General features: G+C 37.9%; 1 protein-coding gene across 1 annotated transcript; it reads left to right on the top strand.

Annotated features, from left to right (window-relative positions):
* The first annotated feature begins 6,051 nt into the window (after positions 1 to 6,051).
* Positions 6,052 to 14,436, top strand: LOC146003448 (trypsin-1-like). Its single transcript, XM_083141732.1, has 7 exons — positions 6,052 to 6,165; positions 9,709 to 9,829; positions 10,575 to 10,737; positions 11,237 to 11,445; positions 12,176 to 12,375; positions 13,529 to 13,583; positions 14,321 to 14,436. The coding sequence occupies exons 1-7, from the start codon at positions 6,052 to 6,054 to the stop codon at positions 14,434 to 14,436; spliced, it is 978 nt and encodes a 325-aa protein (XP_082997858.1).
* The last annotated feature ends 2,390 nt before the right edge of the window (positions 14,437 to 16,826 follow it).

The following is a 16,826-nucleotide window of genomic DNA, read 5'->3' as shown; positions in this document are numbered from 1 at the left end:
CGTTCCAACGCGCCAGAGGAATGTTTCCTGCTTTCTGGACACCACGATTCGATATCAAAGTCATGGTGGGAACGCTAGCTTTTCTGCCGTGAGACCAGTACGAAAATTCGTTTATCTGAATCGTGCCATCGAGGAGAAACTTGTAGTACGGATGATAAGGATGTAGCATGTACAGTTTGTTACCTTCGACGAAGGTGGAGATTCTCTGTTGATTGGGAATGCTGTTGATTTCGATAGCTTGCAGAGAATGCAGTTTAGCGAATTTAGTATCGATGCTAACGAGGTTGCTGTGAAGCTGACCCAGTGTGTTTTGTACGGGCACCAAATGCTCGACTATGGTATCCGTTACGGTAGAAAATGACGGTTTGATTTTCACTTCCACGTTCAACTGCTTGTAGCTTTCGTTGAGTTCTTGCAACTTGGCACCGAAAGAGGCCAGCGTCGATTCCTGCGTTGATTCCAGCACTCCAACTTGATCTCTGATGTTGACGACAATGTTCTGAAGGTTCTCGATTTGATTCAATTTCGAGCTCTTCTCGGTAAGATCGTTCACGATGATTCGCATCTCTGTAAACTGCGTGTGAAGGTCGGCGACGCTCTGCGAAGTGGGCAGCGTCGACACCAGCGAAGCAAGTTCGTCTCGAATCTGTTCCACGTTCGCTGTTTCCGTTTCCAGTCGTTTCAGCATACGTGATATGTTCCTTTTCAAAGCGTGTAATTCTTTGGAGGTGGGGAGATTGGCCACTTTACTCTCGAGATCGCTCAATGAACTTTTGATGTCACTCGAATCGGATAGTGCCGTCACCGCCGTTTTCAATTTTTCCAAATCTTCACTTGAAGGCACGCTCGTTCGTAACGATTCCAAGTCACCCTGTATGTTGTCCAGTACGTGATGAAAATGAGCGAGATTCGTTTCGACGTTCAAATTTTCTAAATATTCGATCTTCTGCTGAACCGTGCTCAACGTGTCTTGAATGCTCGTCAACACACTTGCTTCAGCGTGAATATTTTTAATTTCTTCGTTGATCAATTCCAAGGACGCCTGAAGCGTAGCGATGGTGGTTTGAATGTGTTCGAAATCTTGATAAGCCTCCAGTTGAATTTTTATGTTCGCGACGCTTTTACCGATGACCTGCAGTTCGTCCGACGATGGTAGGTTCGTCATTGTATCTTCCAAAGTCTGCAACTTGGATTTGATTTCTTCCAACGTGCCAGTGAATTCTTCTTGTAATTTAGAAACAACGACCTGCAAGCGTTCTATATCAATATCATTCACGACGGTTTGAAGTTCAGAGAAATTCTTTTCTATTGCGGAAGTTCGCTCTTCGATTTCGAGTTTCAATTTTTCCAAATCTTCATTTTTCGATTGAAATTGCTGTAATTTGGCCAAATCATTTTGAAGCGAATCCATGCTCAACTGTATATTTTGAATGTTGTCGTAAGAAGGTACGTCAACATAATTTTTTATCAGTGTTTTCAGTTCGGAATCGATTTTCAGAATGGGATCGAGACATTGCGTTTGGAGCGTAGCGATCTCAGACTCTAAACTTTTGTTTAAGGTCTCCTGCAAAGCGATCAAATCGGTCCTCAACTTCTTAACTCGAACGTCCAGCATGAGAATCTCTTCTGCATGGTCTACACGCTTAGTGTTGCCGAAAATGTCGTTAGGCATTTTGGTTAACGGTTATTTATAATAGGATAGACGATTCGTAATTCTACGAAGAGAGGAATAAGTTTGTCGTAATCTCCTAGGAGTTCCACGTAAAGATAATCTCCTGCAGACACATCGTACGACATGTTAGAAAGTACCTTGTCGTGCTTCATTCGAAAAATGTTCTTGCCGGTAGAAATTTTGATTTCGCCTGTGTTCTCCGGATTCACGGTGATTTGAAGTTTCCCGTCGATCGGAATTTCATAGAAATGTAAATTGTTATTAAAAACATAAAACATCTTGCCCACATCGTTATTTATTTCCGTCCAAATGCTGTTGAGATGTACAATTAGTAGACCATTGAGTTTAGATAACACGGAAGGTAAGAGGTTATTGGAATTTGGTGATGCAGTGTCCATGTTGCTTTGTTTGCGAAAACCAAAGAGATTCATTGTCCTTGTTAGTTATTTAACACATTGTGCTTTTTTGCTATTCTTCAAAACATACGGAGGAAGAGAATGAAAGGGGGAGCCCTCAGGCGATGAAAAGTTGCAACCTGTTATTATGTTGTTAAGCTCGCTCAAACCGAGGCTCATTAAATTCAACTCTTATTTTTCATCGCCCGAGGGCTCCCTCTTTCATTCTTTTCCTCCGTCTGTTTTTGAAGAAGAATGGCAAAAACACAGCGAACTTCATGACTATGGGGTTACGGTTAACACACGCCACATTTATCGCTTTTATTGTAGTGCCCCCACTCTCGCGTGTGGATTTGACAATCGAGAACACGTAACTTGTTGTCCGTTGCATCCAATGCGACCTTGGTTACGCGCGTCGTGTGCAAATCATGCAATTTACTTGCAATGCGATAATCGGTGCTAAGTTGCCTTTTACCATGAAAAAGGCATTCCTTGTAGTCTTGCATGCTAAATTTGCTGGTACTTATTTTTCCCACCCCCTTCGCCTTCTTGATCTCTTTTTCTTCTGTAATCTTTACACAGTACATTTTGGCACGAATGAAAATAAGAGAATAAAAAAATGAGAGAATAAAAAAAAATGAGAGGATGAGAGGAGAATAAAAAGAGAATGAGAGAACAATGAGAAAGATGAGAAAGATGAGAAGGATGAGAGAATGAGAGCTCATCTTTCACTCATCACTGCCTTTTTGCGCCCGTGAAACATCGTCAGCGCACTAAATGAGGCGCGGAACGGGGAGAGAAAGTGAGTTTTTCAACTTTTTGTGGTCGTTTGGTCAAGAAATCAAAGTTGCGGTCAGAAGTACATTTATTATCTACTGTCGTCCCAGTCAAACAGTGCAGCGAACTGGACGGGGTATTGTGTTACATTGTGTAAAAGCAGTGTTAAGTATGTGCCTTATCCGTAGTATTTTTATCTTTCGATTTGCACGGTTACCATTACTTCAGCTTCACCGCTTAGGGTCTCCCTTATCGCACAACGCGATTACACCTTGCGTTCTGATGTCACCGTAGAATGCTTTCATTGTTAGGCTATATGCCTAAGTTGTTAAGTTAGTCCTGTTAGATTTAGTTCTCTTGGCATAAATAGTACATGTACAGTGTATTTACGCTAAGAGAAACAAACCTAACAGACCTAATCTAACAACGCAGGAAATCCGCGTCTGACGTCAGAAATTCTTATGCCCGACCCCGTGGCCGAGTGGTTAGTACATCGCGCTGCGACGCCAAGGGTCCCGGGTTCGAATCCCGGTCGGGATTGGTTGTTTGTGAATGTCCATTCATCAATTTCATCATTTCATCACTCATCCCCATCTTCGCAAATTAGCCAAGAGGCACAAAACGCGGAGTAAAATAAACTAAATCAATCAATCAATCAATCAATCCTAAATTCTTATAGCTAAAGTGTCCCGGGTTCGAATGCCAATCTGGACATGGGTGTTCTTTGGTAAGTGTCCCTTCATAATTTTTATCATATGATCACTCATCCTCATCTTCACGATTACCCAAAAGTAGCAAGAATTGGTTCGTAATTTCTCTGAAGAAATAAATTTGTCTGCATTTGAGGATGCAACCTTAACCTGCTTTGCATGACGAAGACTTCTGAGAAGCTTCGTAAGACAAGCATCTTGCTTAACAACCAATCACCGGGGTTTCCCAACTGTTTCCATGGATTCCATTCACACCTCAATGCTACGCTTGTTTTCACGTAACGTACGACTTATCTCTTTGTTCTGGCGACCCGCATGTCTCTCTGACAAATTACAAATGATTGTCAATGCCATTTCCGCAATTCAATTAACGGATCTTAGTACACTCTTACCTTTTTTAGTCAGGTGAAATGCAATTAAACGTTATTTTCTTGACCAAAAATAAGCTAACCATATAGGCTTCTACTTAATTTCATTGGATCCGTTTTCTATCCCCCCCAAATCGTCATTTTAAAAAAGTTGAAACAGCTTCCCCCCTCTCCCATGGCGGAGTGGTTAGCACATCGCGCTACGATACCAGGTTCCCGGGTTCGAATCACGGCCTGGGCATGGATGTTTGTGAGTGTCCATTCATCAATTTCATCATATCATCACTCATCCTCATCTTGTAAATTAGCCAAAAATGGCACAAAAAGCGAAGTAAAATAAAGCAAATCAATAAATAAATAAATAAAAAGTTGAAACAGACACATATGGAGCCTTTGAATCTGTCGATAATCCGTTCTTTACTGCCAAAAGAAACCTTAGTTTCTTCGAAAGAAAAACGTAGCTTTTCTTTTTCATATTTATTTTATCATTTAAGCAAACTTAAAACAGTTCGTGAAATTTCATTATCTCATTCAATAATCAGTTATCTCACAGAAATTTGCTCTTTATAAGCATGAATGCACAACCAGTAGAATGAAATATTTCACAAAAATAAAGAAACTCTACTATCTCTGTAAAATGTAAAAATAAACAATTATTTTTTTTGTATTTATGCTTCAAAACCTGAGAATATTTGTGCACTACTTAAATGCAGTTAGCCATTTATAGGACAAGAAAGTAAACCTCGCAACGAAATGCAAAATATTAATTTTTAAATTAATTAAAACTCTAATCCAGTGCACAAATTAACTGCTACAGAAATGGTTTGAAATTTTTGAAAAATGTTCACATGCTTCCAGCACATTTTACAGTGCAACTCAACTTTAAAAACTAAAGTGAGTAATTGATCTCATAACTTTTAAAACTAGGATGAACCTTTTTATGATTTTTTTTATTTGTTTCTTGTCTGAATTTTCTGTCTTGAATTGTGTATTTTTACAATATTAACCACCACTGCTGGCTTGCACACATTCAGTATTTTCTATTCTTATTATTGTATAACGCATTTCTGCAACTTTTATTTAATCGCGACGTTGAATATGAATTGCATTTACATGAAAGTAACACCGACAAGGCCAAGTTGAAACTCGAACCCTGCACCTTCGATGGTAAGATCAACAGTCGATGCTTTTGTAGAGGTTTGCAAGGTTCTCGAGCCCATTCTTTCCTTAGAATTAAATGCTTTATTCGTCTCATGATAGACATTCTGACAAATGAGTAGCGCGCATGTATGTTCTGTTCATTACACATCACGGTTCTATGAATCATTGTTGGGCGACAATTTTTTACAATTGAGGGAGTAGAGGAAAAGGATAAATTAGAGATAAAACATCCGGTTAAGTCATTTCAATTGTGAATACATGTTCACGTCTTTTGTTTTCGGCACGTCAATCTATCAAACTTTGCCAACCGCTCACTTCCCATTTGTTCCACATGCGGGTCGCAACTGACACCTGTTTGAAGCTTCTCACCTCTTTCCACCAACTTCCGGATCTCATTTGAATATCAACTTCATTCTACTTTTCTGGTATTTATGCACTGACATCTTCCTTTAAAATAATTCAAGAGCCATAATAACCCGGTGGAGGCACATGGCACAGTGGTTTGGATGCCACTTTAAACCGTAGGCCCAGTCCCGATTAGCCTTACTGTGCATAAAGTGGACTTAAAACACCAACTTAAATCAAAACCAAACAGCCAGAATAGCATGTTTTTATGTTAAAAACATTATATTCAATTTTTTAATCTAAAATTAACAATCGCGACAATTAAATAGGCATTAACATTAAAGCCAGTCGAAGGTAACATCGGTAGCACTTGTAAAAGTGCAAATAAGCAAAGCTTGTTGATCATATTATAAATAATATAGTTGAATATGAAATTTTAAAATCATAACCGATTGAGATAATAGAGATCTTATGACCGTTCCAACCTCTAGTGACGTGCTGATAATTTTTCTAATAAATTCTTGCATGAGTACACTTGGAACAACTATTGAGAATATTGTGCGTTCGTGTTTGTCTTACTCTATGTCCCTCTCTCCAACCATTTTTTGGATAATCATGACGATATGGTTGATAGATTAGATGATATTGATGCTCGTGCGGGACTAACATTCGACATCTTTGGGAACATAGTTCGTGAGTTGTCCACCCAACGTGCTCTGCCACCAGGACATCTGATGGTGAGAATATGACATTCTACGGATTTTCTTGTTTCACGTACTTATTACTGGCTTCCCTCACTTAACTTCGTCGATGGCCTTCATTTGCAACAAAATCTCTATCATTTCATTCAGTTATCAAATGAACTAACGAACGTAATGTCATACATACAGGACGGAAATAAATATCGCATTACAACCAATTAGAATCTAGTACTAGTAACGCCACGCAATAAACATTAAAAGTAGAAATGAGTCATATATTATTAATTGTATATATATACATAGCCTACATAAATTACAGTGCTGCAATGAGCGTTTTTCTCTCAAGCGGCAAATAGTTCGCACGGTAGCTCACGAAAATGACAGCTTGAGCGAATAACATTTCAACATGCAAAACGAGCGGTAAACGTAGTTTACCAGCCCAGTAGTAAAGGTATAACCATAATTGGTATGTGGTAGTGGGACCTTAAATATGGATCGTGAAGTTAAAGACGTAATGAAATTGAAACTTTAGTAAACATAGTCATTATCTCCATGTTAAAATGTAGTTTAATCTATCTTACCACTACATATGAAAATGAAACAGATGACTATGGGCCGAATCTGCCAGGACGGATATTTTGCATGTGTCTATGATTATTGCCACATTAAAATTGTGAGTTGTAAACGCTACACTCGAGTACAAGCGAGCAAAAGTGGTCCCATGCAGCACTCTAACATAAATACACATACACACAAAATTATGTTGGATTATTCGTCTTGAATCAAAAACGTTCATAGCAGAAATGGTGTTGTATTTGAAACTGTATGTTGGTACAATGAATGTAATATTCACATCACTTCTTAAAATATTTCCACTTAATACTGAGAAAAGAAACGAGACGTTTATCATTATTTGCCATAGAAAGTGAGGCTACTTTTCGGGGATGTTCTTAGCTTCTGATTGTTGACCTAGATCTACCGGTAATTCTTCAGAATCAGGTGACAACAGTGGCAATGAAGCAACAGTGCCACTGGTGGCTACTGGACACAAGAACATAACTTTATCTCCCCCTCCTACTTGTTAAGGAGAACAAAAGAAGGTCTAATGGGATATCTCCCCAGAGGCACGTGCGAGTGCGTCCGCCCTCATGGTCGCCGCCGCCCACCTTGACATGTTTTGTCACCTTGGTAGCCGATACGCCTTGTGTAACAAGCGCTGTCTCAACCGCCGACCCTCAAATAACCATGCCTCCTCATAATTAGGTGCACCACGATAATCCTTGTATAAATACGAGCGGCAATTGCTATCATTACATATTCAAAGCAGATACTCCAACTTCTCAGCATCTCTCACGCACTAGGTGAACGTGCATTCGCATCAACCGATGACAATGAGTTCCTATTTTAGATTCCTTCTGGTGTGTCTATTTGTAGCTCAAATAGCGGGAGCACCGGTAAGTAACGTCTGCACTCTTAAAGTTTCTATGCACACTACAACCTTTTTTTATGGTGGCTCGGCCCATAGCATAAGCAATGTGCGAATTGAACTTTTTATTTTGGTGGGGATGACACCTCAGTGGTGTAGCCTACTTGGGATTTCATCTCGAGAGATATGTTTTTTGTGTATGTAAACTTGTACACGATACCAGTCAGTAAAATAAATTATTGTCTTGAGGTTCTCAGTAACTTCGAACGTTATTTCTAACCTAGTTCATTAAATCTTATGATAACATTTAAACACGTAATTTAGAAGCAGCATATTTACATTCTAAGAAAACCCAAACTCCTACACAAAAAGAGCTATCAATCTAGTTTCACCGAAAACTTGATAGTATTTTCATTGTCAAGTAAAAAAAGGTAAAGTGTTACCCTGTGCTTAGCACCACGCCATGAAGGCGTATAGGGGATGTGGGGGTAACGCCCCACACTTTCTTGATCCGGTCGTGAGCAGTATGCCAAGTGAAAACAGCCTGCTGTTGTACGCCTCGTGGAGTTGATTACTTGCTTCCTTAATGCACAAGGCTGCATACTTTACTGCAGGAAAATCATTGATGACTGGACACGAATGATTTTTCAATTGTGTTTATTACATAGTTAAGGAATGGCATACTATTATTTTTAATTTTCTTAGAGGGGGATAAAAACATCCCTGACGGGGATAAAAAAGATTTTCTTTTGCCGGGAATGAAATATTTTGTGAGGAGAAAATCCCCGCCATCCCCCCTCCTTCCCCCCGTTAATTCGCACACTGACCATACTGCTATACAGAAGGTATACTGACTTGGAATCCTTAAGCAAGCCATGGAAGTTAATCTTTGAGCATGATCTACTCATATTACTATCACTATTTATTCACTCAACAAACGTCCTATTCCACTTGAAAAGTAAAAGTTGCCTACAGTTTAGGACATTAAAAAGAACTATATCTTCATCTTTCTCCTAGTCTTCTCTGAACTTGTAGTGTCTACCACTAGACACACCGATGTTCCCGACTCTTGTAAGAGTCTGCCTGTGGCTTGTTTCCTTGATTTTGCACAAATTTTTGCAACTATTTTCTGCAGTGATTTATAGCACCGGGGCACAAAAGTATGGCATAAGTCACATAAGCCCAAGCTACTTCCGTCCGTGTTTGCCGATGTGAAGTTAACATTTCGAGACATTTACGACAAATTTTTCAAACCCGTTTCTCAGGAAAATATGCAAAATTTTGCCATATTATGAGTATTTTTCTTACATTATAGCTGAATTATATCTACAAAGATGCTACAATATATCACCTGGAATTGTCTACGATATAGTAAACTGTTATTAAAAAAATATTTCGTTGCTCTTACAAGCATTCTCATTCAATGACCGAGCATGTCGAATGGCCGACTCAGAAATGAGTAGATATATATATACAGTTTTTTTTAAAAAAAAAAATATAGGCGTCACTCTTTATGTCATTTTTGGCTAATCGCGACGATGAGGATGACTGATGGTATGATGAAATGGATGAAACTATAATCCGAAGAACAACCATGTCCAGGCCAGGATTCGAATCCCAGGACATGTGGCATCTTATCGAGCTGTGTTACGTATTTTTAGAGTTGCATTATAACAGGATGTAATAAATGCCGTACCCTACATTTAATTCCCTGCCATTACTACACTGCACTCGATTGTTTGTATCTGTGAGTTTCTAACGTAAATTAAAAGAGCAAATGGCAGATGTCACGTGCGCTTATTATCTTGCAATACAATTATTTCTGGAAGTTTGTTGATTCAGTTCATCTCAGTTATATTTGATTATAAACTTTATGCCGTGACACTTCAGCTCCTGTGCTCGTTTAAGTATTGTTAATATTCCTTCCTTAAGCATATTTGATGCAATCATTGGGTATGGAAATGCAGAGACCGGGCGAACAGCCACTATCTTCGTTCACTCACATTCATCCTCACGCAGTTACTATATTTTCATGGCATAAAGATGGGACTTAAGCATTTTATAATACAAAACGTATAAGGAAAAAATTGCACAACGTTATAGTAATTTCTGTTAGAAATCTGTGTGTTATTTTAATCTCCTGTTTCTTCCAGTCGGATACCCCCAGCACCACCGACGAGAACAAGGAGAAGTGGTTCCTGGAGTGGCTGTTCGGCAGTGGGGAGCAGGAGGAGGATGAGTCCATAGAGCCTCAGAAGTGCGACACTGAATGCAGTACGTATCTTTCTTACATTTGCGGCTTCAACATTTTCGATCTTGGATTTGCTTTATCATCATTAGTAGCATTTAATATGTAAATAAATTAAGCACAAAGTACACCATATGAAAGTAAAGGTGAGAATTGTATTTCATGTTAGAGAATTTCGGAAATGAAAATTGGTTTATGCATTTTTTTAGAAATACCGATCATTTTCAGAATTATCATACAAACATAAATCTAAAATTATTAGGAAAATTCCTAATTTTAAAAAAATCCGCAAATATCTACTACATTCAACCCACCAATTCGTCAAAAATTAGAATGTATGAGGAGAATGTTCATGGTAACTCTGAGAGTTTCTGCCTTCATCAATTCTCTTTGACTCTACCTCTTTCCTTCTTTCCTTCTTTGTACTTAAGTTATTTTACTTTACTTTTCTACCTTTTGCGACGATAAATGTGAATGATGAATTCAGGAAATGAGTAATGAGACAAACCAAATGATACACCCGTGATTTGAACAGGGTTCGCTGACCACTCGCAACCTGGAAACCTTTGTACTTGACAGATGTCTTTGTCTTCCTCGTGATACGCCTAACAGGAAATATGATTTCGCATTGAGATTTTATTGTTTTGAGTTTTCATTTTACGTAATGAACTAATATGTTTAACAGAACACATTGATCGGGTATTATATACAAAAGTGAGATAACAATATACCTGTATACATTATGTATAAAATTCTTGGTTTGCCTTTCAGGTTGTGGCGATGTGAACACTTTCATCAGGATCGTGGGTGGCAAAGAAACTCTAGTCAACCAGTATCCTTGGATGGCGCAACTGCACTATGACAACCAGTTCTATTGTGGTGCTAGTCTTATCAACCCCAACTACGTTCTCACAGCAGCTCACTGCGTTGATGGGTGAGGGATCATTTTGTTACATTTTTATGTGTAAAGATTTCTTGAAAGTGTCCAACAATAGTAGCTAGTTAATCATTGTTAAAACTTAAATATATCATTTTCAACTTGTTATTTAAAACCAAGATATTGAGCTAGAAGTATAATACTTATGTAAGTACTGTAATCGTACTTCCTCTGAATTATGAAGGCAATTTCAGGTTTCACAACCATACAATCACTTTGATAGGACTATAAATTTAATTAGAAATCGATTATACACGTCAGTTTTCAATAAGCTAAAATTGTAGGTAAGATGAAGGATGTTCTTTCTGAACATTTGTTACGTAGTTTTAGTAATTTAATACTAAAATATATATTCATTACAGTATATTAATTAATTGTCTTACTTTTAAATGTGTCTAAAGAATATTATAAAAATTGAACCTTCGAGGTGAATCTTATATCTTGCTGGTAATCACTGCTGTGCAAAAAAACTTCTAAGTTTCTGAATTTCTTCCAGGTTTTCTCGGAATAAAATAAAAGTGAAACTGATGGGCCACGATCGAACACAAGATCATGATTCAAAGTTGATTGTGAGAACAGCGTCCAACATCATCCGCCATGGGAAATACAGCAACTTCAACTTTAACAACGACATCGCTCTGATTCAGTTGAACTCCCCGGTTGAAATGAAGGGCAAGATGCGTCCAGTGTGTATGCCAACAAAAGGTACATTATTCAGTACTTCGAACTCGCTTTTAACACAAAGAAATACAAAAGCAATATACATATATTATTACATTCCCGACTTTAAAAACATTTATAATCATTTTCCTCTTTTCTTTTTATGTTTCTGTGCTATGAAATTGTACACCAACACCGCTGTTATGCTTCTTTTTTATATGAGACTTCGTATGTATTTTATGAAACTACTATCATGTGCTGTAAAAACTTGATATATCCATAATTTGCATAGCAACAAACTACGGTATAAACCTGAGCTTGGCAAAGCCAAAGAACACCCTGGACTGCATTTTGCAGACTAACGAGGCTCTGGCGTCTGGGCCCACGGCCAGTATCATCCTCTGTAGGACTTTGTTGTGTATTATCCATATGTGTTTGTAATTGTCATATCATTCATTTCATGTAATTACTTTTCATTCATCCTCATCTTGGCGATTAGCTAAAAGTGGCAGAAAAGCGAAGTAAAATATATCTATCAATTCAAAACACTTTAGTGCATCAATCGATGAGTTTCTGATACATGACATAAATTTAATGCATTTAGCTTTCTGCGTCTAAGGAGATTCGCTCAGCTCAAACCTTGTTAGTTGAAAACTATCACAGTCGAATGTAGCTGAAACACAAATTTTACATGTCACATGCGAGCATGTGCGCTTTCAGATTCTAGCTAATTTGTACATGATGATTAACTTCTAACATATTTATTTTCATCCAGGAAAGAACTTCTCGGGGAAAGACGGCATAGTGACCGGCTGGGGGAAGACCGCGGAATCTGGGTCCCCATCTTCCACTCTCCAGGAGGTGACCGTCCCTATAATGTCCAACAAGGATTGCAGGAATACCCAGTATGGACACAGAATCACAGACAACATGCTCTGCGCAGGGTTTCCAGAGGGACAGAAGGACTCCTGTCAGGTAACCAACGCATGCTCTTTCTTCTCTCAATCCATTAATTCTTAATTCTATTAGTTCCCACGTGGAAACTTATAACAGCGGTTCCCAACCTCCGTAAGACTGCGGCCCGGTAAATTCTTTATTAAAGATCGATGTCCAGCTCCCAACAATTTTACTCATAAATACCTTTCTAATTCCTTAACTTTGTACAATTGAAATTAAATATTAATAAATAAATTATAGCATAATCATAAACAGTAATATTTGTATTTCCGATGGAGTAGTGGTAACTTCGTCGCCTTGTAGTCAAGGGGTTCCGAGGTCGATACCCGGTGGAGGCACACTGCACAGTGGTTCGGATCCCACTTTAAACTGTAGGTCCAGTCCTCATTAGCCTTTCTGTGCAATAAGTGGGCTTAAAAGAATAATTCAATTCAAAAGAGGATTGTTCGATTTTCTCTAGAATTGACAAATATAAAATTAGGTTAAATTAGTTGTCAACCACTGGATCCAATGGAATCTTGTAGTTTCCTCAGGCCATCGTCATTACATTAATTTGGTAGGTGCTGATTTCAGTGGCATGTTACATTTTGAACACCATAAAATTCCAATCAATACCAACTGGAAAATTACATTAACATACTCAGATTTTTAATTTCATTTTTATTTTATGTTCCTGGGAGAAGAACTGTAGTGAGAAAATGTTTATGCATTGCAACTTCATTCTTAAGAAAAATGATATTTTATTTAGACTCTCTGCATCTGAACTTTCGACTCATTCAATATTGTTGTAATCACAATATTTCCACTACGAAATAAAATGAGAATTTCTACAAAAAATTAAAATTACAGATTTCAGAAGAACCTCTCGTCATAATTGATGCCGGGGCCCAGTACCGGGCCGCGGCCTGGGTGTTGAAAGAAAATAGCTTATAACGTGAAACCATCCTGCTAAATGTCATAGTGGTAACGTTGTCGCCTTGTAATCGGGTTCCCGGATACGGATCCCACTTTAACCAGTATGGCCAATCCCGATCAGCCTATCTGTGCATAAAGTGGACTTGAAGCAAACTTCAAAATGGAAGTTTTAAATAAGAAACATTACTAATCAACTATGTAATACTGTATAAAAATTGTAAATTCCTTTCTCATTTGTACTTCTTTACCTTTACAGGGAGATAGCGGTGGCCCTCTTCACGTCCAGAATGGAACCAAGCACGAGTTGGCAGGTAGGCAAACGAATCAGAAGCGTAATTATTATTAATATAATACGTAATTATATATAAATCGACCTCCATGACAGAGTGGTTAGTACAGCGCGCTGCGACTCCAGGGGTCCCAGATTTCGAATCCCGAGTAAGACATGGATATTTGTGTTTGTCCAAATGAGAAAAACTGAAAATTGAAAAAAACCGAGTAATTTTTAAAAAACTGAGAAAAAAGTGAAATACGGGGGAACCTACTGCTTAGGGGTATTCCTTTTGGGGGAAAAAGTAGGTAGAGCATCTGAATGTCACGCGGGAATCAAGGGTTCGATTCCCAGGGTGGATGATCTAAGTTCGGAATTTTTCTCGTCTTGTCTTCGCATAAAACGGCTCTGGGGTTCACCCAGCCTCAAATAAATGAGTACCTGGGGACAACTCTGGAGGGTAAAGGCGGCCGGAGCGCAGTGTTGATCATATCATCTCCGAAATTGCCTAGATCAAGAATGTGTGGGTCCCTACCCCCACATCCTCTAAATGTGCCTTCATGGCACGGTGATACACATACTCGGGGAACTATACCATTATTTTAACTTTTAATTCAACGAAATTCCTGAAAGAAAGACGACATTAATTTCCATAACATTACTTTCCTGAACTAATTTAGTTTGCACATGATGTAAATTACGCAAAGAGAGACATTTTGCATGAATATGTCTTATTCGAACTTATTTTATCACTAATTCGATATTTACTTCTCGCAGGAATTGTGTCGTGGGGCGAAGGCTGCGCAAGGCCCAACCGTCCCGGAGTGTACACCAGGGTGAATAGATACTTGACTTGGGTGTACTCCAACACCAAGGACTCCTGCTACTGTTAGCCTCCTTCACCCGGAGGCATCACTCATTTCGTGTTTCTATGGATCCGCAATAATTATTTAAAAAATATTTATTATCGATTTATTTATTGTACATGTCACACTGCCTATAATAAATACTAAGAATTTTACTTGGGTTCATTATTATACTTAATTTACAGTGAAACTTTATTTTTATAATTGGTGACTGGAGTTAAATACAGTAATAATGCAAGTAACATCATCTTACACCAAAAGACCTACGAATGATTTCCGTAGTTTTCCTCAGTCAATACAGACAAATTCTGAAATGGTTACCGACCATAATTTCCTTGCAACTTTCCTTTCATGATTCTTTTGCGTCCATATGTGGTACTTAACCTAATGGTAGTAAGTGCTGTCTTAGCGTGAACGCATGGTCTAGTATTAAATAGTTGATTTAATGTAAGTATATTATTAGTTTGCCCTCGAAATACCAAGCAAAACAACACCCACGCAATACCAATGGGGTACATTTTGGATCCCAATGATTTTTTTCTTTATTTCGCGTTTAAAAATGATAATTTTTCAAATAGCATACAGAGAGTATTTTTCTAATATATTTCCCAAGTTACAAGTATAAATAATGTGTAATAAACGCAGTCATTTATATTCATGTTCTATATGTAGCTTTCATGATTTTGAATGATTAATGATTTTGAATGATATCTACAATAGAAACAAACTGAGAGAGTATATAACACATTAAATAAAAATGTAGTTGACAAACAACTTTTCTAATGCTCAAAACACTGCATTTACTTTCATTATTGGAATACGAATGGGGTACATTTTGGACCCCAGACACCAAAAACGTTTTTTTTTTTTCATAGCAAATTTTTCGAAGAAGGTACTGCTTGTCATTTACATTTAACAAAAAAATTCAGCTACAAAAAATCCCTGTTTTGGAACTAAAATACAGCTACAAATATATGCGTGGGGTACAGAATGTTCCCCTTTTGTATTCCGAGGGTTAAGGGATGGAGTTACGAGTTTTATCATCAATCATTGTTATACACATTTTACCATATTCAAATATCGGCATTTCGTGGTTGCGATTATTTAAAGGAAAGTTTGACATGTGTGGCAACAACTGTTTCCTGGGCATGCCAATGTATGTCAATGATTCACTGGATAACAAATTTTAAATTTTTCTCTGTTAAATGGAAAATAACTTTTATTTATGTTTTGGAACTCATAATGCTTGTATTTGCTACTATAAATATAACTTAATGATAAAAATGGTCTACAAGGAGAAAAATGTAAACGCGTTAAATAAAAATGGAGCCCCATAGATAAATTCTGACTTTCTAGTCAGAATCAGCACACCAAAAACATAAGAATCGGTGAAAAGTTTTCTTTTAACAAAATCATTGTTGACTAGTATTGCCAATCCTCACTTAAGTAACCAAATTCATTCTCTTTCTAGAAATGTATGTGTGTGTAAAAGCTAATTGTGGTTAGCTAAAATGGTTGTTTTGTAATTAACTTAATAAGAATATCGTTATTTTCAAATGCATGCTCATCTCAAGCTATAGATTAGATTAGGTTCACCCGACGAACTTACAAAAAAAATTACCCTCTGCTTCACATCGGTGTTTGGTTTCGCTGAAAATTTCACTGTCTATTTTCTAAATACATATTTATTTTATTTACCTCTCAAGTAAACCTACAATATTTTCATTTTCCCTTGTCCTTTTGCTGGTCCCTTGACGTTGCACGGAAAAAGTGGGCGGGGGGGGGGGGGGGTTAAGCTTGTACTGCTGTTCGCTTCATTCACAAACAGAATACTGCTGAAATCCACACCAATCAGGAGCAGGTATGGAACAAGCAAATTGTCCGTAAATTTCGCCAAATCCTATCTTTCACTTATTTTCAGTGTCACAATAACCACAAAACTGAGTAGGCTGTAATGTGAGGAGCAGGATTTCTGGGAGCACAAAATCATACGAGGCGTCAGAAAACTAGTCAACAAAGGAAAATACGCTCCTCACAAAAAGTTTGGAATATTTTATGTTTGGCAATATGTGATAGACATGGTGGAATATGTCGGCGAAAAGACGAGAACGTCCACCAGACAGATACCATGTAGTTGTGGCATTACAAGGCCGTGTCTATCACCTGTTGTCTAATACAGTGGAACCTTGATACCTCGAACCTCAACATCTCGAAATACTTGGTTAGTCGAATTTTTTGGAATCCCCTTGAATTGTCCATACCACTAAATACTAATTTTACCTCACAAACTCGAATAAAACCTTGATAAAACGACTTTTTGTACAGTTTATGGGATGCCGTTCGAGCTCAATAACTCGAAGGTAGACTATGAAAAACCTCTATGAGTCGAAGTTAAATTCTAACCACCTCTATAACTC

The sequence above is a fragment of the Lepisma saccharinum genome, chromosome 20, assembly GCF_977018435.1.
Source record: "Lepisma saccharinum chromosome 20, izLepSacc3.1, whole genome shotgun sequence".
NCBI classification, from domain to species: Eukaryota; Metazoa; Arthropoda; class Insecta; order Zygentoma; family Lepismatidae; genus Lepisma; species Lepisma saccharinum.
The sequence above is the reverse complement of the archived record's forward strand: the minus strand, read 5'-3'. Positions and strand labels throughout refer to the sequence as shown.